The sequence below is a fragment of the Bactrocera latifrons genome, unplaced genomic scaffold (genome assembly GCF_001853355.1).
Source record: "Bactrocera latifrons isolate USDA-ARS-PBARC rearing strain unplaced genomic scaffold, ASM185335v1 scaffold_449, whole genome shotgun sequence".
Classification (NCBI taxonomy): domain Eukaryota; kingdom Metazoa; phylum Arthropoda; class Insecta; order Diptera; family Tephritidae; genus Bactrocera; species Bactrocera latifrons.
In genome coordinates, this window is record NW_017537100.1 from 56297 (window position 1) to 82225 (window position 25929).

The 25929-nt window shown below is 34.7% G+C and overlaps 1 protein-coding gene across 1 annotated transcript in view; it reads right to left on the reverse strand.

The window, feature by feature from the left end:
- Nucleotides 1-25929, reverse strand: part of LOC108973009 (protein diaphanous) — a gene marked incomplete in the record, with an annotated part of 109811 nt that overhangs the window by 23765 nt on the left and 60117 nt on the right. Inside the window, 2 exon segments of the mRNA XM_018939998.1 lie at nt 273-1551; nt 9528-10735. Of these exon segments, the coding sequence (XP_018795543.1) occupies nt 273-1551; nt 9528-10735 (2487 nt within the window).

Genomic DNA, 25929 nt, shown 5'->3' on the forward strand with positions numbered 1-25929 from the left:
TCTATCTTGTCACAAATACAAGTGCTTGGCACAACGATTTAGTGAAATCATCGAAATGTAATCCATCCATCTCTGTTCATAACAATAAATAAAAAGATTCGCAAACAAGAATTCGAAAAAAAAAATTGTCTGAAGGCAATGAAGATTTTTAATAAAAATTTGTATTAGAATACGTAAAAATATAGTTTGAAATTTGATCAGATGGTAAGAATTATATATTATATATTATTAAAACTATATATTTGAATATAGCGACCTGTCTAATCACTTACCTAGTACATCAACATGTTGACGGCAGTCGTATGAGAATTCACCCATTATGTCATTAAACTTATCATCATCGCATTGAGGTACTTTATTATTTTTTAAATCTGTCTCCAGCGACTTTAGAGACGAAATCATTTGACGCATAGCTCTCTGAATCGAGTCTAAATTTACTCGAGAAGCTTTATCAATATGTGGTAAATCGTTATAAAAATCAAGTATATCGGTAAACTCATTTTCTATTACTTTTACTAAATAATGCAATAGAGTATGTCGGTTATCAATATCTTTAGTATTACAAAGTTTTGCAAGATATGACATGTCAAATCCATAGGCTGCTTCGCTTTTTGATCCTGAGTTCAAATAGTTTCCCATTAACAAAATTAGTTCTAAAACTTTTGCAAATTTTTTACTGTTACGAACTTCTTCACAAGCTGCTGTTCCAGCTACAATATCAGGCTTAATATCTTGAATGACATCGGAGTAGGTTAATTTAAAATTAAGGTGGTGAAGCCGCGGCTGTAGTCTTTTTATTTCGCTAATAGTGGCAGCAAACTGTTCTACTGGGGACAGCGGTTCTGCTTTTGCTTTTATATCTTGAAGTTGTTTTAATTGATCTGGTGATGGCAAATACTGAATTAAATTCTGTAATATGTTTGAAGATAATATATCGGTATCACAGCGCAAAAGACAAATTTTAATTTGCTCGTTTGATAAGTGTTTTAATGGCCCCCCAAGCAATATGGCTAAATTTTGGGCTGATTTAGAATCAAGTACCCGTAAGCTTATATTCTTCTTTACTAGGGTGTTTGCTTTATCAACCGCATCATTTTGATACTTCTTTACTGGCTTTGATGAAAATCTCTCAGAGAGTTCAGAAAGAAATTCCTTCGATGCTAAACGATCTTCTTCGCAACTAAGCCAAAAAGATTTATCCGACATTATTTGAGGTGATACAACTTTCCAATTTATGCGTTTCATTGGATTTCCTACTTCCCATTTCTTCTTCGGTTTCAATCCATTTGGAAGTTCATTAACCAGAAAAGAGAATTGTTGGCCCTGTTTAGCTCCAGGCACAGATATTAATCCGAAATTAGATGGTGGTGGAGGTGGAGGTGGAGGTCCAAAATTTGTAGGAGGTGGTGGAGCCGGGCAATTCGGCATTGGTGGAGGTGGTGTACCTTTTATGAACGATGGTGGAGGAGGTGGTGGTGGTGGTGGAGGCGTTTGTGTTGGTATCATTGTGGAAGTTCTCGATATATTACAATCTGCTTGTGTAGTTTTTAACTGTGTACAAAGAAAAATAATAATAACAGACACCGATATAATTATATAAGCAAATTTATTAATAAATGTATAAATTTAAGCTAACGTCAATTAGAACTACAAATAAAAGCTGGAAGAAATTACTCTATCTATTTTACAAAGAGCAGAATAAATATATCCACAAAAACCTTGTGCGTTTATGATGAAATATTATTATTTATTATTTTGAACGGTAGAATTTCAGTAAGGGTGTAGAACTAGAGACCGTAACCATTATAACTTCTATTTAAAAATGGCATAATATTAATTTTGAAATAAAACATAATCAATGTTTTTGAGCAAAAAACAAAAAACAAAAAAAACCTTTACTTTCGAGCAAACAGAACAAAAATTTCTTGTTAATTTTAATATATTGCATTATTATATTCAATCATACATTTTCATTTATTCTCATTTATACAATCACTTTAAATAATTTTGTCTGGTTTTTGCGGCCAAATGCTCCTATGTGCGTCGCATGGAATTGTGTCTCTTATACACATCTAGATGTGTATAAGAGACAGGGTTCTCCCCTTAAGACCTCTTTCGTGGAGCGAAAATATAATTTTTTCAAAGTTATAGGTTTATGGTACTTGCTTTAAGCTAAAAAAAAAAATCCCATATTACATAAATGGGAAATAAAGATTATTTAGACATGGTTGTCTGGAGATTTTTACTAAAAAAAAGGTTGTTTTTCCACTAATCCAGGCTAAAAAATCGTTGAAAATATTTCGAGGAGTCTATCTTGTCACAAATACAAGTGCTTGGCACAACGATTTAGTGAAATCATCGAAATGTAATCCATCCATCCATCTCTATTCATGACAATATACATATATGTATGTATACCCTGTGGGAGAAATTGGATGGCCCTAGCTCCTGTTATTTCGAGGAATCTATCTTGTCACAAATACAAGTGCTTGGCACAACGATTTAGTGAAATCATCGAAATGTAATCCATCCATCCATCTCTATTCATGACAATATACATATATGTATGTATACCCTGTGGGAGAAATTGGATGGCCCTAGCTCCTGTTATTTCGAGGAATCTATCTTGTCACAAATACAAGTGCTTGGCACAACGATTTAGTGAAATCATCGAAATGTAATCCATCCATCCATCTCTATTCATGACAATATACATATATGTATGTATACCCTGTGGGAGAAATTGGATGGCCCTAGCTCAATAATAAATTCGTTTGATATTCATTTTTTTGTACTTTTCGGAGGAGCGGAATTGCCCCCTTTCCACTTACCGTAACATACATTTGATCCGTGAGATTTGTATTAATGAAGTTGGCACAAACTTTCATACCTTCAAGTAAATCACAAATAATGATTTTTTTGCTTGAAATTAATGAAAAAAAAATTGAAAATGTGATTAAATTTACAACACAGGTATATCACTTCTTATGWAAATTATAATATTTTTTGTAAGATTTTGATTGAAAGTAACTAAATTTTATCATTTTGTTCAAACAATATTTTAGGTAAAAAGGAAATATTGTACTGATGATACTAATGCCGTTATCATTCAGTTACGACAGTATTCGAAGTCATACGGTGAAATAGTAAATTGCTCAATATTTCAAAAGGTCTAGTATTTAATGCAACCAATTATTATAACACCCGTTTGCACGACATTTTACAAATTAGATTGGAAGAAATTAGAACTCGCTAGCCCAAGATACTATTAAAAGGTGACTTCGAGAAACACGAAAGTTTGAAAGGTTTTCCTGGAAGAAGCCTCTGATCTCTAAACGCAATAGAGACAATCGTTTGGTGTTCGCCTTAAAATTCGGCCACTTAAGAAAAGGTGAATGCTAAAGGTGCTGTTTTCTGACGAAACAAAGATAAAAATACTGGATCCTAGATACACTACTCAAAATATCATGCTTAGGGTTGTAATGTAATTAAATTGATAAATGGATTTAATTAAATGCTTATCGAATATAAAGGACATCATGTTGCAATTCCAAACACTAACATGCCCGAAACATAGATGTATCACAGCGCAAAATACAAAGCATATAATCCGCACCACGCAATTTTCGAAGCAAAAACAGTCGAAAATTTCAACAAAAAATTAATTTTTTTCAAGCGTCTTATTTTACGGAACAAAATTTTTATGTTGATCTAGAGTTTTTTTTCCTTCCTTTCTTTTCAGATCAATAGAACCGAAGCTATAATGRCATTTCTTCTTTACTTTCACTCATTTTTGAACAGCTCAACTTCCCCGAATTTAATTTCTTTTCTTTCCAAAACTGTATGGTATGACACAATGTGAACTGCAACGACATCTATTGACAAAATACGAAAAGGGGTAGTCGAAAATACCCATTGTTAGGAATAAGAGTTATATGTCAAAACATTGGCAATAACACAGTTTTAAAAAATTTAGTTAATTTCATTAAAATATCACAGACACATTTTCTTCATTGACCTGTAGCATATGTAATATTCAGGGGTGTTGGGGAATCCAAGACAGAATTGCTTAGCTGTCAGAATTGCAAACCAATTCTGATTTTCAATGGTGTCACAGAATTTTATCGGATTTTTGTCTTTTCGAATACATGCAAAACCAATATTCGRATCAGCTGTTTGCTAATGTGACAAAACTTGCAAATGAATAATTAAAGTTTTTAATGAGTTCCGAATTAAAGAGATAAAATTTATTGAATGAATAAAGACGCTTTTGGGTGTTAAATTTCGTTTCTCATTGTTTAAATGACTTAAGCACTTTTTTTCTTAATTGGTGGGCAGGACCAACGCCCCTGATTATATATACAGGTACGTCCACGTATAATTTCATCTGACTATTGACTGATGTACAGATACGTTCAAAATTCTGCCGGAGTTTTGAAACTGTATATCAGGTATAGGGTGCAAGGTTATTATTAGCCTGATGGTATCTATTTTAGGCGCAAGCAAACAAAAAGAAATAAACTTTCTTAATTTCTGCAAGATATCTGACATATTGACCGGAATATAGCGTAAGGTCTTCTGGAATCTGGAAGTTCGAAAATCGTTATATTAGGTATATAGTGGTTAGGAGTAGCAATGAACCGATGATATCCATTTCTTATATAAAGACATATTTCTAGAAAATCATTTCACAGATTGACCGATAATTGCGGAAAAAATCCATTGAAATTCGATTTAGACTGTTTTTGGACGTCAGTTACCCTTAATTTAACTCGACTCGTTATTTCGATTATCTATATGTACATAACCGTATTTGTATATCGATTAGTTTTATATGTTACACTTAAGGTGAACAAAGCTATTATATTTATAGCAAAGTGTTGCGAGTGTATAAAAAAGTACAAGGTGCGTTCCGAAGTAAGCAGAACAAATATTTTTTCGCCACAATTAATTTATTTCATTCAGAATAGTCTCCTTCTGCTTCAATACATCTTTTTACATAGTCCAAAAGTATGTCGAACGAGTGTTTAGCTGCCGGTGCAAGCCTTTTGAATGGCCTCTAGGGCTGCATAACGCTTTCCTTTCATGGGGGCAAATGCATTTTTCTGAAAAGGAAGAAGTCGCACGGTGCCATATCAGGTGAATACGAGGTGTGGTTAATGGTTAAAATGCGATTATTGGTCAAATAATCATCCTTCAAATGTTGGATTCTGTATACTAGATGAATCTAAACTACGATATCCTCCTAGTAAAGCAACTGTGATTATTAATGTATGTATGTTGTGCTTTACACAATATTTGTAAAAATTATAATGTAAGTGATCCTGAACAAGAAACTTTTGTTGATATAGTGGTATCACTGGAACCAGTTGAAGGAACCTTCAGTGGAACAGCAGCAGATCGTCACCGAAGACAAATTGCGAACGCACTGTCATAGTGTAGTGGTATTGCTAAAATATATGTACATATATGTAACATTAGGGTGGCTCTTATATAGCACTTTTTAAAATTTTTAATAATTTTTCGTGGGCTACCCTTCAGTTTGGTTCCATTCTATGAAAAAAAAGAGCTCTATGGAATTTGGTGGGAATCGGATAAGGGTAAGGTGTGCCCCTAGGCCCTTAAAAATCCAAAGTGAACCGAAAATCACATGAAAATCAAATTATTTGTTTTTTGTTCCAAAAAATGTTTATTGAGTAAGTAACTAGCAAGAATTCTTAAATGATATTAAATCATATATAATTTGTATTCATAAAGATTATTAAGTAATAAATATTAAATAATTAATTATTTTTTATAATTTATTAATTATTATCCATGTTATATTTAGCTTGTACATATAATTCTATAAAACTTTTTCTTCAATTCATTTCAGTTTATTAGAAAAAATAATGGTAAGTAAATATTTACAAAATAATAACATACAAATTTGAAATAAAGAAAGGTTAATAATTTACAAAAGAAAATGTCATGATGACTCCTCCATTAGTTTCACGCCTCTTTCCACCGGATCGTTTACAACTTTCAGTTTCTTAACTAGATTTAGAGCATTAATGAAATCTTCATTTTTGTGCCACTGCGAAGGATCTATGTTAAGGAACTCGTCACTTAAATCGAATCTAGTGAAAAATTTCCTTGTTTTATTAGAAACAAATTGTTCGATTCCATTGTTCATTATTTCTGGGATTTGATTTATTTGCACATTAATCTTTTTGGTATTTTCTTCTGATACATATATCTGCTTCACGATATAGTGCACTGACCATTTTTCTTTTTGATTCAGAAGACAAATTAGAGTCAAAGAACGCGAAGGCGATGGGTTCAGGAGATAGATACCACAAATGATGATTGCAATGCAGGTACACCAAGAAGTTGATCAGTACCACAATTTGAAAGAATTACAGAAAGTCGGTCTACACTCTCTTTACTCGTTAATGCTGGAAGTAGTTTACCATCCCAATGCAAGGTAGCAGCGTGCAATTTCCTATCCTTGAAAATATTTTTGATTTCAGCAGCTTTTTGTTCGCGAAGATTCTCTCGAAAATTGTGAATAGAGCACCTATTGATAGCGAAATTTTAAACATTATAATCAAGCGCTTCGATGGCAGCTACCAGAATATGAACAGCATTCCTGTCACTGATCTGGCACTTATCCAAGGCAGCAGCAGGCTTAGGAGTGATTATTGTTCGACGCCCCCTATTCCTTTTTGCTTGGTGATATATCTTTTGTGAGACTCGCGGAACTTGACTCGCAAATTGAAAAAGAAAACGTTTAACCTTGTTTCACCGATGGCAGTTTACTTCCAACAATTTCATTCGAGTAATGCCCAAGAAGATAAATTTTCTCTCGTAATCTAGGAGTTGACATTGTGCTACCGTATGTATTCACTTCGAATGTTATAGGAGACTGATATTTTCATCCACTCAATTCACAATACACGAAGCACACCCAAAATTAAAAAAAAAAAACGCACAATAACCGTCAATATTTACTGTAAATAGTTATTTTCATCCACTCAATTCACAATACTCCTTAGTAATTCACAATAAACTGCGTTTTCGTTCACATTTTGGTGAAAACATCCTGAAAATACGCTATGCATTTAAYAGTTACCACATGACGAAAACCATGTTTTCAATTAGGTTTTCAGCTGAAAACACGGAAAGCGTGTTTTCGCTGCAATGCGAACATACTTTTACGAATCTTTTTCACTTTCTTTTTGCAGTAAAACAAAGCAATTTTCCCCCGGACCTAATTTGGGCGATAACTCTGTACAAGTTTTTGAAACCAAGAAACAAAATTGATTTTTTATTTGAATTTTCGTTTATTTTGTAGTTTTGAGGACGAAGGGGCACACTTTAAACTTATCGGATTAACTTAAAATTTCGCTCATCTGATTTTTTTATAAAAAGAAACTACATTGAGGGGTAGCACAAGAAAAAAATTGTACTTGAAAAATAAGAGCCACCCTAATGTAACATACAATAAAATAATTAATTTTGAATTGCTGGAAATACGTTTTTTATTTTGACTATTTAAGATTTTTTAATTCTTATTCCTTTAATTTTAATGAAATTCTTTGTCGCCTTTGTTCAATATTTTCTTCCTTCTTTAATCTTCTACAGTGCTAATTTTTTTTTTTTTGAATTCATAAATGTTTCTATTATTCCTATAGATTTCATTGCACACTGCGTTAATATTTTATAATATCTACAATTTAAATTTGCGCTCCTCTCTCTGTTTATAGGTGCCGACCTAGACATAAAGCAGACGTTTAAAATTTCTCCCGCCTGTTTAGGCTGCTAAATTTATTGGTGCAGCCGCAGTGGTTTCAAATGCGGTTCCACTTTTGATGCACTGCCTGCTGTAAGCTGAGCACCTCGTCCACGGCCATGTGATAGTTATCCTATTTAGCCTGTTCTAAAGGCGTTAAGCTGCGTTGGGTGTAAGGTCCCTCACCTGTGGCTACACTACAATGACTTTCCAATTCTCTGGAATTTTTTATATTTAGGTGGGTTTCAGAGGTACAAAAAAAGGTATTTTTACGATTTGTTTTTATCAAAGGTATATATTCGAACAATATCTCTTGAAATTTCGATACAAAAATGTTGAAAATTCCGCCGTTGAGACCGCATTTCCCTGGGTGTCTCTCAGCCGTGGAGAGCATAACTTATTATTKGTTCATATAAAATTAAAAAACTACAGAATAAGCGTAGTACATATYTAAATCTCGTTTTTGAACGTAGGAAATAAAAAAAAATATTAAAATTGTCCTTTTCTCGGACTTTGAACAAAAAATCTCATTTTTCGGCATTTTTTAGTCAAAAAATAAGATGTAATGAAACAAGAAAAAATCCTTCGTTCAATGACTAGATAATATTATTTCAAAAATGTGTACACAATACGAACTAAATCTGTCGATAACTTTTCTAGAAATCGTGTCCACTGACTTCAAAAACACAGTTTTGAGAGAAACGCGTTTAATGACAGGGCACTTAGCGCAGCTAGCCTTGAGTGCACAAGTTCTCAAGACTGTATCTGCAATTATTACTCCGATCAACTTTACAATTTAGGACTATATTCTAGAGGTATTGTAAAATTTAATAAAGCAAACAAAAATAATAGATTTTTGGAAATTTTCAAACCCCCTTTAATTTTAGTTTGTAGTCCAAACTAACCTAAGTAATACACAAATTAATACAGATATAGACATATATTCAATAGAAATTGGTTATTCTTTCCTTATTCTACTCGCTGCCACTGCGTATTAGAGAGCCGATATTTTTTAATTCAGCCACAACTACATCCTATTTTTTTTAGAGCCAAACGGGGCTATTCCTCTGGCTAGGTCAAATTTTTTCTCCATCAACCTCACCATCACCTCAATTAGCTTCTGGCTGGTTATTTATATTCTGAAAATAAGTAAATTTTTAATAAATTAAATACGATAAATAAATTTTTAAAATTATACTAACGTTTTTTTCCATTTTCAATTTCACTCGCGAATCAAATAAAGTTTCGCCCAATTTTGGCAGTTGAGCGAAGAGAATTTTCATAAATTCAGAAATGGCAATACCAAATATTAATTTTCGCTATTTCACGACGAATTTTCTATGCGCTCGCTACTCACAATTCGAAATAGTGAAAGTCATCTAAAATTTCATTCATTTCCCTACTGACAATACCAGCATTAAATAACTGTAAAGTTTGTCCGAGGTAACAGTATATATCCGATTTTTGGGGCCATTCTAAATAAGATAACTATAACATGACCTACTATATTTAGGATTCCCAAAATCGTAAAATTATTTATAAGACATATATACAGGTGAACTTCACTAACTCGAATGACACGACTTCGAGTTATGGAAGGAAATTTGTTCGTATCTGACATGCATTGACTCAATAGTCATTAAAGAGTGTCAAGCAAACAGATTCTAGTTATAAAAAAATTTAATAGAATAGACAGACTTCTACGTTGACGTTTTAATGAGTACCAGATTACGTAAGAAACGTTGCGACTTACCTGTAACAGTCCAGGACACTCTGACTTTGGTGTCTCTTTAGTCGTTCTTAATTTAATCTGTTCTTCTAAATGTGCCACTTTCGCTTCAGCTTCTTGCTTGGCTATTTCCAATTCTTCTATTTTTTTTTCAAATTCCTCGAAACGCCTTATTTCTTTAGCCTTTACCTTTTCAACGATATCATCTAATATTAATGATGTATCAATATTAAATGTACGGTTGTCAAAATTTGGGTCGCAATAGCCTTTGTGTAATACTATTTGTTGTATACATTCTTCAATCAATTGATAATATGCTGGTCGAAAATAGAAATCATCCCTTATGTAAAGTAAATGTTGCAGTATTGATAAAAAGTATGGCTCAGAACTGGTATCTGTTACAAGATTTTTAAGTACTTCAAAACAGTCTGCCATATCGTCCATGTTAAAACTAACATTTTCAAACCTTTGAGTGAATTCTTCGAAATCATCCTCTCTTATTTCATTAAAAATCTTAAAATGTTGCTTCAAAGCATCATTATTACTTTTAGAAACAATGTCCTTAAACAAATCAAATCTCTCATAAAGTGCCATTCGCATTATTTCACAGCGCAAATGTAAACGAAAGTTTAAATCACTGGGAGTGTTTGTTAACGTATTAATGAAAATAAGACTGTGACAAGCTAAATCTCTTCTTGGGTCACATTTTCCGTCCATAAATAATGCATCAACTATAGGTTTGAACCGTTCACTTGTTTTATATTTGTTGGAGGCGGCAGTAGTTATTGCGCGAAGAACCTTATCATATCCGTTACGTTCAGGGACAAGACAAAATGATGCCAGTAATTTTACAGCTTCACACATTGCTTGTGGTTTCCGAGGATTCAAATATTGTGCTAATAATAATACTACTGTGTGCAGCTCAGGTGTTAATACTAAATTTAAACCCCATGTATTATTCATTACAGCTTTCAGGCAACGAATGCACTCCAACTCAATTCGGTCAAACCCACGTTCTTTTAAACAGCGTCTCAATAATAACGTTATTTCATTTATGCCATCTTCTCCAAACTCCTTAATCCAGGAAATAGGATTGCTTGTGAGAGCTACCCTCAAACTCTCTAGACATTGATATATTTTATTTTCGTTGTGTTCTTTATTACGTAGGTATTCAATGTAATCAAATGGTTTTTCAAAACGAGAGCTAGAACGGTGTTCGTTAGAATTTTTACCTGTAAAAATGTTAATACGAAAGCAGAATTATATCTGAGTGCCCACTGTAGTATATGGTTAGATTTTTTTGGAAATATACAATAATATTTAATGGGCTCTGTAACTGCAATTGTGAATATTAAATTTTCAAATAGAACTTGAGCAATAAACTAACTAATATTATTCAATCTTTTGTAAGAAGTATACAATTAGTATTTTCTGTATACTCACACTTCCAACCTAAAGCTCTTGAGAAACTTATAATTACTCTTTCAAATAAATCTTATTTTACAAACTTGTGCAGCATTGATTTCCGTTAAACTTTAATTTTTATTTTATTTACAAGTATAATTCAGAAATTTCTGTTTTAATTTTGAGTTTACTTAAAGTCTTTCGCGAGCGATAATTTGGGTAATTTTCTGTTCTTCTGGGTGAATGTGAGTGGATTTGTATCGTGCATTGAATTATCTATAGTAGGGTGCGATGGTAAGTATTTATAGGTTACGAGAACTTATTCAATAACACTACTTTCGGGTCTAACGAATTGACAAGAAAAACGTTTCAGGGGCCCTATTCTGTATCTCGATTCGTAAATGTATTCTATTCGAAAATCGGATTTACTTTATAATTTTTCGAAAGTTGTACCACCCTGTGCCAGAATAAATATGTACAATTTTCGTTTTTGCTTTCCACAACTCAAAAGCTAACGAATATTTTATTCGAAAATTGACGTGAAAATCCGAAAATCGAGTTACGGAATATAAAAAATGCGAATTCGAGTAAAWTTTGTTTCGAATCGAGTTACAGAATAAGCCCCCAGTTAAAGAAAAAACAAACTACAATCGAAAAACAGGAAAAAATCAAAACGATCGGATTTAGATTACACAAAATTATTATTTTTGATTAACTGGGTTCTTTCATAAACATATCTTATACAGGCTCGCCTTAGCGATCGGTTTAATACTAACAATAATTCATAACATATTGTTTTAATATTAATTTATAATTATTTATAATTTTTTTAATGAGCTAAATATTTTTCGAAAAAATTAAAGCAAAATAAAGATTATCGAACATGAACTCACGCAATACAGAAATTGGACCACGAGTGTTTTATGAGTTTATGACTTTATTGGTCGAGTGGCTGTTAAGAAACTTTCATAAACCAGAATAGGCAAGGAAGGAAAAAATTCGTGAGTAACATAAAATTTTGCACTCTTGCGATTTGGAAGGGGTTAAAATTATATTTTGCATATATTCAGGGGTGTTGTGGAATCTGATAGTTATCGAAATCAGAATTGAAACCGATCAAAAAAAGCCGTAGGTGTCATGAATTCGGATATTATTGGTTTGATATTCGAAATAGAATTTGTATCGGTTTTGGGTGTCACGGAAACCAATTTTATCGGTTTTGCTGTCAGAAACAAATCAAGAAGATATTCGAATGAAGTTATTTTATTGTTACGAATTACTTTACCTTTATTTCTGTAGGAGAATACATAAGAATAAAACAAGAAATGTCTTAATTATTGAGTTTTGGAAAAAAATGCGGATGCTTAAGGGCCCTCATTAGAGGCTTAAAAAATCGATTTTTTAAAGTTTTTTTTGGGAGGGAAATAAATAATTGATTAAAGAGAAATTTCTAGCATTTATAGTTATATATTTAAACATCATCAGCAAATTTCTTTGATACGAAGTAATTGTTGTGAAGGCGAAATAGTTCGTAGTAAATAGTATTATATGAATATGTACTTTGAATTACAACTATGTACCTCTAGCAACTCTGTATTCCTTTTCTATATTCCCTTTTGTTATATCCCTTTATAAACTGTAAAGACATATTTATCCATATTGAATAAATTCAGTCGTTATTTAACCTTAAACCTTCTCGGACCATCAGGTTATGGGCCCAGAATCCCACGTGATCGCGAACGACTGGACRATATCGAATAAAAGTGAATTTAATTAAATGAAAAAATAATTTGAGACTTCAGCATAATGGCTGGTATAGTAAGAATCGAGCCGCTAAACGCGGAAAATTACGATTCTTGGAAGCTGCAAATGTGGGCAATTTTAATAAAAAATTATTTGTGGAAATACGCTGATGGTACTAAATTGTGTCCCACAGACGAGACAAAACTCTACGAGTGGAAAAGTGCTGACCAAAAGGCATCAGCGGACATTACATTGCCGATAGCGCCATCAGGGCTAGGGCCGATTTCGGAGTGCAGAAGTGCACGTGATATTTGGATAAGGTTGGAATCGACATTCCAATCAAAGGGACCAGCTAGGAAAGCAACGTTACTTAAACGTGTAGCGTATGTCAGAAGACGAGAAAGTTCAAGAACACCTTAACGGGTTCTTCGATGCAGTAGCGAAGCTTAAAGAAATAGGCGACGAGCTACTGCCAATTTTGTTATTGTACAGTTTGCCGGCGTCATACGAGGCATTTAGATGTGCAGTTGAAACGCGAGATGAACTATCGAAGCCGGATATTCTTCGTGTTAAAATTCTCGAAGAACACGAGTCGCGAAAGTCAAAAGAAGACAAAGTGGAAGACAATAACGTACTGTACATAAAGAAAAAGCAAAAGYCAATCGTATGTTAATTAATAAATTAATTAATAAGTGCTATCGGTGCGGTAAACCGGGACATTTCGCGAGAAATTGTATTGACAAACAACAAGAACAAAATACGTGTGTGAGTGAAGAAACAAACGAAAAGGCAAAAGTGGCTTTATGTTCAATAGAAAAACGTTTACCGTCCCTATAGGAAATATGAGATGGTCTTTGGACAGTGGCTGTACATCTAATGAGTGCGAATAAAAACATTTTTGAAAGTGTTAAACTAGGAAATGACGAATTAAGTTTGGCAAGTAATTGCTCAACGAAGATATGTAAGTGGTGTTGGTAAAGTGTGCACCACAGCAAACGTTCGCGGAAAACAAATTGACTTAGACTTAGAAAACGTTTTACATGTGGCCGATTTGCGTACGATTTTGTTGTCTGTTGCTAAAATTACTGACAGGGGTTACGCAGTTACATTCAAAAAGAATGAAGCCGTGATTATGAACAGAGATAATAAAGTGGTATTACAAGACGAACGAATTGACAATTTGTATTATTTAAGAACTTCAAAAGATTTCGCAAATTTGGCAAATTATAAAAACAATATTGATCTGTGGCATTACAGAATGGGACACGTTAATGAACGCGATCTGAAATCAATGGCAAACGGTTCGGTATATGGTTTAAAATTTAAACAAACTGAAATACTCTCCGATTGTGAAATTTGTGCAAGTGGAAAGCAAGTGCGTGCAACTTTTCCTAGATCAGATGGAAACAGAGTTGGCGATCTGCTAGAGATTGTGCACAGTGACGTGTGTGGACCAATGAGGTGGTGTGAGTCCCATGGCGGTGCGAAACATTTTGTGACATTTATTGACGAAAAGTGAAGGTGGTGTGAAATATTTTTCATAAAACAAAAATCACACGTTCTGGATGTTTTTAAGGAATATAAAGCCAAAGTTGAGACATTCACGGGAAAGAAAATAAAAGCGTTGCAATCGGACAACGGGCGTGAACATTGTAATAATGAATTTAATACATTTTTAAAAGAGTGCGGAATCAAACGTCGACTTACGGCACCGTATACTCGGCAGCAAAACAATATGGCTGAACGTAAAAACAGAACTCTAATTGATATGGCCAGGTGCATGATGAAACATGTGGGTGCACCGCCATCATTTTGGGCTGAAGCTGTGAATACGGCGTGTTATATTCGAAATCGTTGTGTAACAAGAACAACGGGTGAAGTTCCATACCGRGTATGGACCAAGAAAAATCCGACAGTGGCGTACATGAAAATATTTGGTACAATAGCATACGTTCTAAACAAAAATCCTTCAAAAGGAAAATTCGATTCATGCGCTGAGCCATGTATATTTGTTGGCTGCTCATGCGAATCAAAAGCGTACCATTTGTATTCAAAGACTAAAAAGTGCATTATAATAAGTCGTGATGTAAAGTTCATCGATAAATCTGCTTTTGATGGAACTTTCGAAGAATTTGAGCACGATAGTAATACAGATAGCGAGATCAAATGTGAGAATGAAGAGTGGGTAGACGCGTCTAATTGTGAGGTAAGTAGTAAACTACGTGGCAGACCATGGCATATTGGGGTAAAATGTGTCGATTTTGGGGATTAATTCAAAAATCAAAATTCAAAGTACAAGTAAATTTTTGGTATCAAACAAAAGTAGATAAATTTCTACATCACTAACTGAACAAATATTTGGCAAAAAATTTACAGTTTTCTTGTAATATTCTCTGAAAATTGCAAGTTTATTTCTTTTTGTATGTGCACAGTGATATACATGACTTTTTTCATTTTTCGAAGTTTTTTATTTTCTTTAACTGGACAAATCTTGAGAAAATTGTAATGGAGCCTTCTTGTTCAGGTAAATTAGTAAATACAAAAAGATTTCATTTGTGTTTTTACGTGTCTCTAAGTATTTTAATTTCTTTTTGGGCGAAAGCCTTAAAATATTGGGATTTCGACCTTATATGCAGACATATAGTTGTGAGTTAAGCGGGGTAAAGCAAATCTTGTTTCATTCCTGTAATCTATGGCTGTTGTAGTTTCTTTTTGAAAAAAAAATAGTTGCGCCAATACTGCGCACTTTCTCAGTATATGCATTTCTTTATTAGAACTGCCTGGTCAAATATACACGAATTTCTAAAGGCAGAAGAAGAACAAATACAACAATTGCAAAAAAAAGGTTTATTATTGTTTTTGTTGTTCAGTGGATGCCTGTTTGGTTTGTTCACATCCTACGGCAGTTTAAATGCATAAGAACATATTCCGGAATAGTCTAAAATTCGCGTTTTACTTACATATGTATAATAATAAACATCATCACATACATTTTTGAAATAAAATTTYGATTTCTTACATTTTGTAATAATTAATTAATATGGCATAAGGTTCTTATCTAAGGTTTAGGGTATATGTAAAATCATAATAACCGACATTGTTTTTTCCCGCGCAATTTTAATTACTAATGTTTGTATGTTATGTGCAGTCGAGAGAAATAACAATAGTGATGTATATTTAACTAACATGGTAAAAGCGATACCGACATTGACTACATTTAAAGAGGATAAAAATGTTATTATCTCCCTTATAGGAACCAGTTCTAATGTAATTTGGGTTCCTCGTCAAAGTCTTTATGACATAATGAAAAACTCTGACTGTGATAACTTTAATGAAAAATTTGAATTTTTAAAAGAGCAATTGAAAAAGCGTATTGAGCCATCTGTTGAATTTATAAAAGAGTTTGATGACAGGATAAAAGCCTTTATTAGTCAATTTAAGATTCGTTGGAGCAGMRCCAATAGGCATGAAGAGCGTTTCCTTAGAATAAACTAAAGTTGGCTGGATTCTTCGATAGGTTTCACCCATTCACAAGGAATGAAACGTGGCCGCAAAGAACTTTCATTTGAAGAATCAAATGAGAAAACGAAGCAAAAAAAAGTAAATTTTTAAGAGATAGTGTGCCTTTGCCTTTATTAGCTCATGCTGCACAAATGAGTTTTAGAGCTTTAGGGCAAGTGGAAACGTCAAAGATAGTGAAAGAGTTGCAAGTTCACCATCGAGAGCGAAAAAATTTCATAAAAGTATTGCCAAATCATCACTATCACAGCAAATGTCCAAAGAAGATGCTTTATTTGTTTCGATGGAAGCAAAGTTATCTCGACAACAGTACAATGATATAAGGCAATCTGCTCCAGATAGGTTTCCTTGCTATTCATATGTCCAATCAGCAAAAAAGGATTGTTATCCTAGACGTGAGAGCATGCATTTTTGCGAGATTTCAGCACAAGTAAGCTTGCAAGCCCTTTTAGACCATACCACTGAGCGTATAGCTTTAGAACAAAATAACGTAATTAAAACATTGAACGATGAAGAAATGACGAATTTATGCTTGTACACTAAGTGCGGATTCGATGGAAGCTCTGGACACAGCTCATATAAGCAAGCGTACCATAATCCGGGTACAAATGATTCATCAGTTYTCATCACCTGTATTGTTCCAATCAGGTCGATTTGTGGAAGCAAAATTATGTGGCAAAATCGGCGTCCAACTTCTACCAGATTCTGCAGGCCTTTAAAAATTGAATTTGTAAAAGAGTCCACAGCTGTTTCTAGAACTGAAAACGAAAGAGTTGGTATAGAAATACGAAATCTTGTTAATTCGGTTATACCTTATGGAAATAAATATTTGGAAGTTAAACACAATTTAATTTTAACTATGGTTGATGGAAAAGTATGCAACCCATTAACAGAAACAACATCTACACAAAAATGTTATTTATGTGGAGCTAGCTTGAAACATTTTAATAAAATTGATGAAATGGTGAAGAAAGTTGTAAAAACAGAAAATTTACAATTTGGGCTTTCAATACGTCATGGGTGGGTTAGGTTCTTTGAATGTCTTCTCCACTTATCATATAAATAGTCTATAAAAAAGTGGCAAGCTCGAACAGAAAGCGAGAAACTATTAGTTTCGGAAAATAAAGCACGGATTCAAAAAGGAATTAAAGATAAAATTGGTCTGATTGTTGACCAACCGAAACCTGSCTTTGGGAATTCTAACGATGGCAATACAGCTAGGCGTTTCTTTCAAAATCCCGAGAAGTCAACAGCAATTACTAAAGTTGACATAAATTTGATTAAAAAGATGCACACAATACTCGTAGTTGTTTCTAGTGGGCACGATATTGAGGTACAGAAGTTTCGTGACTACGATTTAAATACAGCAAAATATTTCGTTGAATGTTATCCTTGGTATAACATGCCTCCAACACTTCACAAATATTTTATCGCACGCTATGTTGTCAATCGGACAATTATCAGAAGAAGCTCAGGAAGCTCGAAACAGAGATTTTAAGAATTTTAGAGAACATTTTTCTCACAAAGGCAGCAGAAAAAAGCAAAGACATATTTAACAGACTTTTAATCAGTTCTGACCCCGTTATATCAACCACAAGAAAACTACCAAAAAAAAAGTGCAGGATTTACCCGAAGAAGAGTTGATCGTGATAGAGAGTGGCAATAATAATGAAGTTGATGATGACGATGATGATGAAGGCSATGATAAAAATTCAAGCGAAGACGACAATGATCATGAATATGATTATAGTGATGAAGAAATAGTTTATATATTTTAAATAAATTGTTAAGCTTAAAAAAATTAAAAATTTAGAAAACCGATGTTCAGTATATTTTTGTTTTTTAAGATATAAAAAAAAAACAATCAAAAAACTCGAATTGCATTATTTTCTTACTTCTTTATGATTAATTAATATATAGCATCAAATAACGAAAGTTGGTTGAAAGCCACGATGAAAATGCTCTCGCAACATTTCGATATGAAGGATATCGATTACGTCAATCGTTGTTTGGGTATAGATTTTCATCAGAATCTAGAGAAAGGCGAAATATTTATATCGCAGAAGACATACGCGGAATCAATAGTAAAGCGTTTCGGAATGTTAGAGAGCAATCCTTCGAAAACACCAATAGAAGTAAATTGCAAACTTACCATTCTTTCAACAAAAAATGAGGCGATTATGGCAAAATATCCATACCAAAGCTTAGTCGGCGCTTTAATGTATTTAGCGATATCTACAAGACTAGATATAGCGTATGCCGTAAATTATATAAGTCAATTTAACAGCAACTACAATGAAGAGCATTGGACTTCAGCAAAAAGAATTTTACGTTGCGTCAGTACAACAGGGTTTGCTGTATAAGAATACAGGAGCAGATTTGTATGGTCTAGTCGATGCTGCTTGGGGAGCAAATTCAAAAGACAGACGATCGTATTCAGGCTTTGCATTTATATATGGTGGGTCGTCTATAAGTTGGGTTGGTGTTGCGGAGGCGAAGTAGTTCGTAGTAAATAGTATTAAGTGAATATGTACTTTGAATTACAACTATGTACYTCTAGGAACTCTGTATTCCTTTTCTATATTCTCTTTGGTTATATCCTTTTATAAACTGGAAGACATGTTTATCAATATTGAATAACATTTACATTTTGCCTTTGGAAAGTAATTGTCAGTCAGTTGCTTTTCGCATGTGCACATCCCAGACTGCGGGCAGGATGCAGGTCGAGATCTCTTTCCGAAACAAAAAATTTCAAAGAGATTCATATTCTTTAGTTCTTATGTTCAAATTAAACTAAATATTAGTATAAACTATAGTTTTGTCACATTAGTAAACAGCTGATTCAAATATTGGTTTTGCATATATTCGAAAAGACAAAAACACGATCAGATTCTGTGACACCATTGGAAATCAGAATTGGTTTGCAATCTGACAGCTAAGTAATTCTGTCTTGGATTTCACAACACCCCTGATTAACTTATAATGTAGGTCGTGGAGTCATGTGTAGAAGTTCACGCAAGTGATGAAAGTTCTCTGATTGCCATTCACATGAGAGTGGCCAGAAACGATTATTTTATATATGGCTCAAGCAACTCACGACTTCCGGTCTTTGACCAAGTATCCTCTAGATAGGCTTAGAATATCAGTTTGAAGACGAGCTAAACTGAGGAGGCGAGACATCCCCTGCATAGGGTTGTGCGCTGGGTTTGGGACCCGCCACGTAAAAAACACCTCCCATGAAAATCCCGCCTCGGATGAGAGACCCGCCTTTTGATGACGACCATGGCAAAGGAAATAAGGACTGCAAATTGAGGGCATGAACCTGGAATGTCCGGTCCCTTAATTGGGAAGTTGTCGCTGCCCAGCTGGCTGATGTCCTCGTGAAAATAAAGGCTGACATCACTCCGTCCACGAAATTCGATGGACGGGACGAGGACAGAGACAAGTGACTTATTTTATTTACAACAGTGGCCATATAAATGAGTGCAAGTTTGGTGAGTGATTCGTTGTGGGAGAGAGACTCCGTCGCCAAGTACTATGGCTGAGTTCCAAGTTGCATGTTGCTTTGCATTGTTGCGATACCGATACCGAATTTATACAATATCAACAATGCAACCCTACTGTTTTGCTTCAATCTGTTTTGTATTAACTTTGACATTTTGTGACAYTTGCTTTCAAAACAACCAACAGCTATGGCGGCAAATGTGAATATACATTTATTTATTAACAATTTTTTAGATTTATGTGAAAGTGGCCGCAGCAACTCCTCGATAATCATTAAAAATCATTTGAAAAACAAGAGAAAAAAATAAAAAATTTGAGCATCACAAAAAATAGAGATGCGCCCTATGCTCAATGTATGCGCATAGAAATTTATCGGTACTCAATACTTTGCATATCGTAAGCAGTTTGATTTTAAGGAATTCTATACTTCGTACTAATGCAAAGCAACATGCATTCACTCCGGTGAATGAACGTCTAGCCACAATCCGAATCAAAGAGAAGTTTTTCAACATATCGCTGATTTGCGCCCACGCCCTGACGGAATAGAAGGAAGATGTGACCAAAGATGCCTTTTATGTGTGCTTGGAGCGCACTTATGAAAGCTGCCCCGCCACGATGTCAAAATCGTGCTTGGCGACGTTAACGCCAAGGTGGACACAGAAGGTATCTTGACACTACGGTCGGTAAATTCAGCCTCCACGAGGAAACATCCCCAAATGGGTTGAGGTTGATCGCCTTCGTCGGGGCCCGAAATATGGTTATCTGTAGTACTAGATTCCAGCTTAAGAAGATACATCAAGCTACCTGGCTGTCTCCGGATCGAAAAACAACCAACCAGATCSATCATGTTGTGATAGACGGAAGACACGTCTCCAGTGTTGTAGTGTGCTCCGTGGTTCTAACATCGACTCGGACTACTATCTTGTTGCATCCAAGATTCGCACCCGCCTCTGTGCAGCAAAAAACGCTCGGCAACAAACACAAGGAAGGTTCGACGTCGAGAAGCTGCAATCACAACAGACAGCCGGACAATTTCCTACTCGGCTTGCACTTCTGCTCTGAGAGCACTCGTCAACAACTCGGTATAAGGGAACTGTGGGACGGCATTTCAACCTCCTTACGTACAGCTGCAACCGAAACCAATGGTTTTCTTAAAGTGCAAAAGAACAGCTGGTACGACGAGGAGTGCCGTGTCGCAGCGGAGAGAAAACGGGCTGCCTACCTGGCAGCGTTTTGATCGACCACAACACGTGCGGGATGGGACGCATTTGCAGACAGAAAAAGAAGGAGGCAGAAATGCATAAGTACGAAGAGCATACTCTCGTAGAACCCCCAAAGGTGAACTAGTCACCGATGCCCAGAGCATACTTAAATTAATGAGGGAACACTTCCCAGCCTGCTGAAACCAGGAGAAGGCGAACCCGATTGTCCAATCGATGGCGATGATGCAGACGTTCCATTGCCCGACCAGGAAGGAGTTCGAATAGCAATTACCCGCCTGAAGAACAACAAAGCGAAGGGGGCTGATGGATTGCTGGCCGAGCTATTCAAACACAACTGATAAGGAGCATCTGCRCCAACTATCGTGGGATAGGCCTCCTCAACATCACATCTATCGATCGATCTATCGGTGCTATCGAGCGTATTGTGTGAAAGATTAAAACCCACCATCAACAAACTGATTGGACTTTATCAGTGTTGCTTTAGACCTGGCAAATCAACCACCGACCAGATATTCACCATGCGCCAAATCTTGGAAAAGACCAGTGAAAGGAGAATCGACACATACCACTTCTTCGTCGATTTCAACGCTGCTTTCGACAGCACGAAAAGGAGCTGCCTTTATGTCGCGATGTCTCAATTTGGTATCCCCGCAAAACTTATACGGCTGTCCAAACTGACGTTGAGCAACACTAAAAGCTCCGTGAGAATCGGGAAGGACCTCTCCGAGCCGTTCGATATCAAACGAGGTTTCAGATAAGGCGACCCCCTATCCAGCGACTTCTTCAACCTGCTTCTGGAGAAAATATTTCGAGCTGCAAAACTAAATAGAGAAGGTACCATCTTCTGGCGTACGCCAATGAAATTGATATCATCGGCCTCAACACCCGCGCCGTTAATTCTGCTTTCTCCAGACTGGACAAGTAAGCAACACAAATGGGTCTGGCAGTGAASGAGGGCAAGCCGAAATATCTCCTGTCATCAAACAAACAGTCGTCGCACTGGCGACTTCGATCTCACGTCACTTTGAAGTCGTAGATAATTTCGTCTATCTTGGAATCAGCGTAAACGCAGGATAACTATTGCTATTTTGGGCTGATTAGGCAACAGAGATGTACCCGAGTTTATTCACCTATATGTATGTACTCACTGTCTTTGTTTTGTTTTCGATCATCAGCATGTGCTAATAACATTGCTTGCATTGTTTGCGCTCTTCTAATTGCTTGTCATTTACTCAATCACTCTTTAAATGTCGCTAGCAACAACCACTCAAAAATTATAACTGTGTTTTGAGTTGTAAGCAAAACAATCTAATGATTCATAAAAGCTCAGATTACATAGTGCAAAATCAGTGCGTTAATTTCTTTTAAATAAGTTTTCAAGATGAACTCTGAAATAATAAAAAACTATTGAAAACGGTGTTTTTCGTATTGTAAAAAATAAACAAAGCAGAAGCAAAATTTGGGATATTTTTTGTGAAAAATGACGAAAGTAAGCTTATTGATGGAGTGGTGATATGTGAGAAGTGTAATAACATATTAAAATATAATGGAAAGCAAACATCTAATCTTATCCGTCATAAGTTTTATGCTGGAATTGCAACGTTGCTGTAAAAAAAGTTAACAATGCAGATAAGGAAATTCTTTTATTGGTGTGTTCTCAATGGGTTGTAGAGGACTGTSGWCYACTTTCCGTTGTAGACGGCGAAGGTCTTAAAAAGGTCGTGGAGGCACTCTTAAATATTGGAATAAAATATGGCAATAATTTAGACGTCTCCGACATGTTGCCCAATTCCAGAACCATAACACGACGTATAAGCAACATAGCAGACGACAAAAGAATACTAATGACGGAGGAATTGAAATTAGCAATAACAAGCGGAACGGCGTCTATAACATCAGATCTCTGGACTGACAATTCTGTCAAAAGAAATTTCTTATGTGCCACATTTCATTTTATGAAAGATTTAAAGTTAAAAGAAATTGTTTTAGGCGTAAAATCAATGGGTTAGAGAGAAGCACAGCAACTAATGTTTTAACGAAACTGAACACCATTTTGGCAGATTTCTAAGTAAATAACATGGAGAATATTACGTTTGTTACTGACAGAGGATCAAATATTTTAAAGGCTCTTAAAAATCAAAATAGGATTAACTGTGCAAATCACCTATTGAATAATGTTTTGGTTTGTGGTTTTAACAGCACTACCGAATTAGTTTCATTTTTGGATGCTTGTAAAAAGTTAGTAAAGTATTTTCAAAAGACTTCTTTCAACACATGCTATTAACTTCTCTTAAAAATTATTGTATTACTCGGTGGAACTCGCATCTTAATTTATTTAAATCAATTTCGAATAATTATTTAAAAATTCAAGAAATTCTTTCCTCAGTCAATGAAACACATAGAATCTCAGATATTAACTTATCCCTTCTTAATGCACTAGTTGAGGTTTTTGAAAAGGTTGATATTGTAAGCCGAAAGTTACAAGGTGTAAAATACGTCACATTAAATTACGTATACTTAACAATCAACACCGTCAGATCCTTATGCGAAGAAAGAGATACTGATATGCAAGTAATAAAGGCATTAAAAAGAAATATTTTAAGAGAAATGGAAACAAAGTACATTCCTAATTTAAGTATTTCTCAATATACGGCTTAATTTTTGTATCCACCTACCAATTCTTGTCTAGACGAAAGTAAATTAAATGAAGTTAAAGAGTTTTGTGCCTCCGAAATAATGAAATCTGTTTCGTCGTCCGATAGTCCAACTAATTTTGCAATCCATAATGAATCACCACAGGATTTCCAATTATTTTTCTCATCTTTTATGACCTCAACTCAGCCATCCATGGCAGAAAGTATATCTGATCGTTATAGGACTTGATGTTAATTTTAATGTTATGCAGTGGTGGGAAAGTCATAACTCAGAATACCCTCGGTTATATAAGTTTGCTCAAAAAATTTTGGCTATACCTGCACGCAGTGCCGCTTCAGAACGAGTTTTTTCTGCCTCAGGTAACATAATAACTGAAAAACGTAACCGTATTGGGCCAAAAACTGTGAATAATTTGCGTTTTTGAATTCAGTGTACAAATATGAGTAAAAATAKAGCTTTATTAACAATTAGAATAATTTATAAGAACAACATTCATAAGAACAACAATATCTTTAAGTAATAAAATATTGAACATGAATACTTTTTTTTTGTTTTTTAAAGGCTGAATTTTGTAATTATTTTTTTTTTTTTAACATTATCATTAATACTCTCACTCTGTTAATATATATGTTTAAGCACTATCAAATAAAATTAAAAACAATAAAATCAAAAAGCTCTGCGTATATTCATAACACTCATACTGATTTGTGAATGGTATGAGCTTACAGAATAAGCAAGCAATGATATGCATTTTGTAACAAACCACTCGCTGAGGTGAATCATGCAATGACAGCTTTAGTTTAGTTTATGCCTAGTGCTTACTCAGTCATTATTTTTACAAAATACTAAATATGTCATTTGAATGGTATTCACGCACATCTCTGGTAGGCAATTGAGAAGCAAAATCGTCTCTTGACGAACAAAAACCAAACTCTATAAGTCACTCATAATTCCCGTCCTTCTATATGGTGCAGAGGCTTGGACGATTCTGCAAAAGATTTATGGTCCTTTGCGCGTTGGTAACGGCGAATATCGCATTCGATGGAACGATGAACTGGATATATGACGACATTGACATAGTTCAGAGAATCAGTCATGTTGTTTGAATGAACGAAAACACTCCAGCTCTGAAAGTATTCGACGCTGTACCTGCCGGGGGAAGCAGAGGCAGAGGAAGACCTCCACTCCGTTGGAAGGACCAGGTGGAGAAGCACATGGCTATGCTTGGAATATCCAATTGGCGCCACGTAGCGAAAAGAAGAAACAACTGGCGCGCTGTTGCTCACTCGGCTATAATCGCGTAAGCGGTGTCTATGCCAATTAAGAAGTAGGTCGTGGACTAATATTCTAATACATGAAAATCAACCTTAAGAACATAAATAACTATTTTCATTATTAGTTCGGTGGGAATATCTTAAGAAATAATACACGCGGTGTCGCAGATGCGCTATTACCATAATTTAACACAGTTCTAAATTTTGAAACAATTATAGCATGACTGGACTTCACGTACTCTGACAAATTACCAACGTACCTAATTGAACAAGAGCTATCCAACCTAAGTCAAGGCTTCTTTAGTGACSTACAATTCTTTGACGATGTCGAAAAGAAGTACACACTCATATCGTTATCGGATGATATCATGCTAATTGAAATATCTCCATGCGAAGTAAACCTAGCTGAAGGAACGAAATTAATATGTTGGGTGAATGAAGTAAAAGCCAACTGGGACAATCGTCAAATAGTCGAAGAAGGTTATAATAGGGATTGGGAGACTAAATCTTGATTTCAACAGAAGGTTAGGCGATACAACACTGTGGTCAAGAAAAAATTCCGAGATATTTTTTTTCAAATATCGAATATATTACCAAAATAAACGGCTTCAAGTTCAGTGGAGAACTTAAAATCATTGTATTGGTGCATGGATTAATAATATATTCACAAAATTATGGATATATTCAGCAGATTTTAACATAATCTTTGAGCGTGGTTATTTCTCCCACTTTCACAATGAATGAGSTGCTGATAGAGGACTATGCTTTCAACAAGTTTGGTTAACATAGCTTTAGTCAATTGTGAACAAAGTATATTCAAGCTATTAGATAGCGGGGCCACGCCCATTTTTATAAAAAATCTATTCTACAAAGGCCATCTACAATCACATCCGKTGTGAAAAATCATGCATTAAGATATTGATATATACTTTAAGTGGCTGATTAAGTATTTTGCCGCCCTAGGCCCTGTCTAATTAGCCGCCCTTTTTAGAGGATGAAAATTTATTTCTTTGAGTCCATTCATATTATTAAGATACAATATTTATTTAAATTTAATTTAAAAGTATAATTGTTAAACAATACAAATAAATATTAATTTATGTT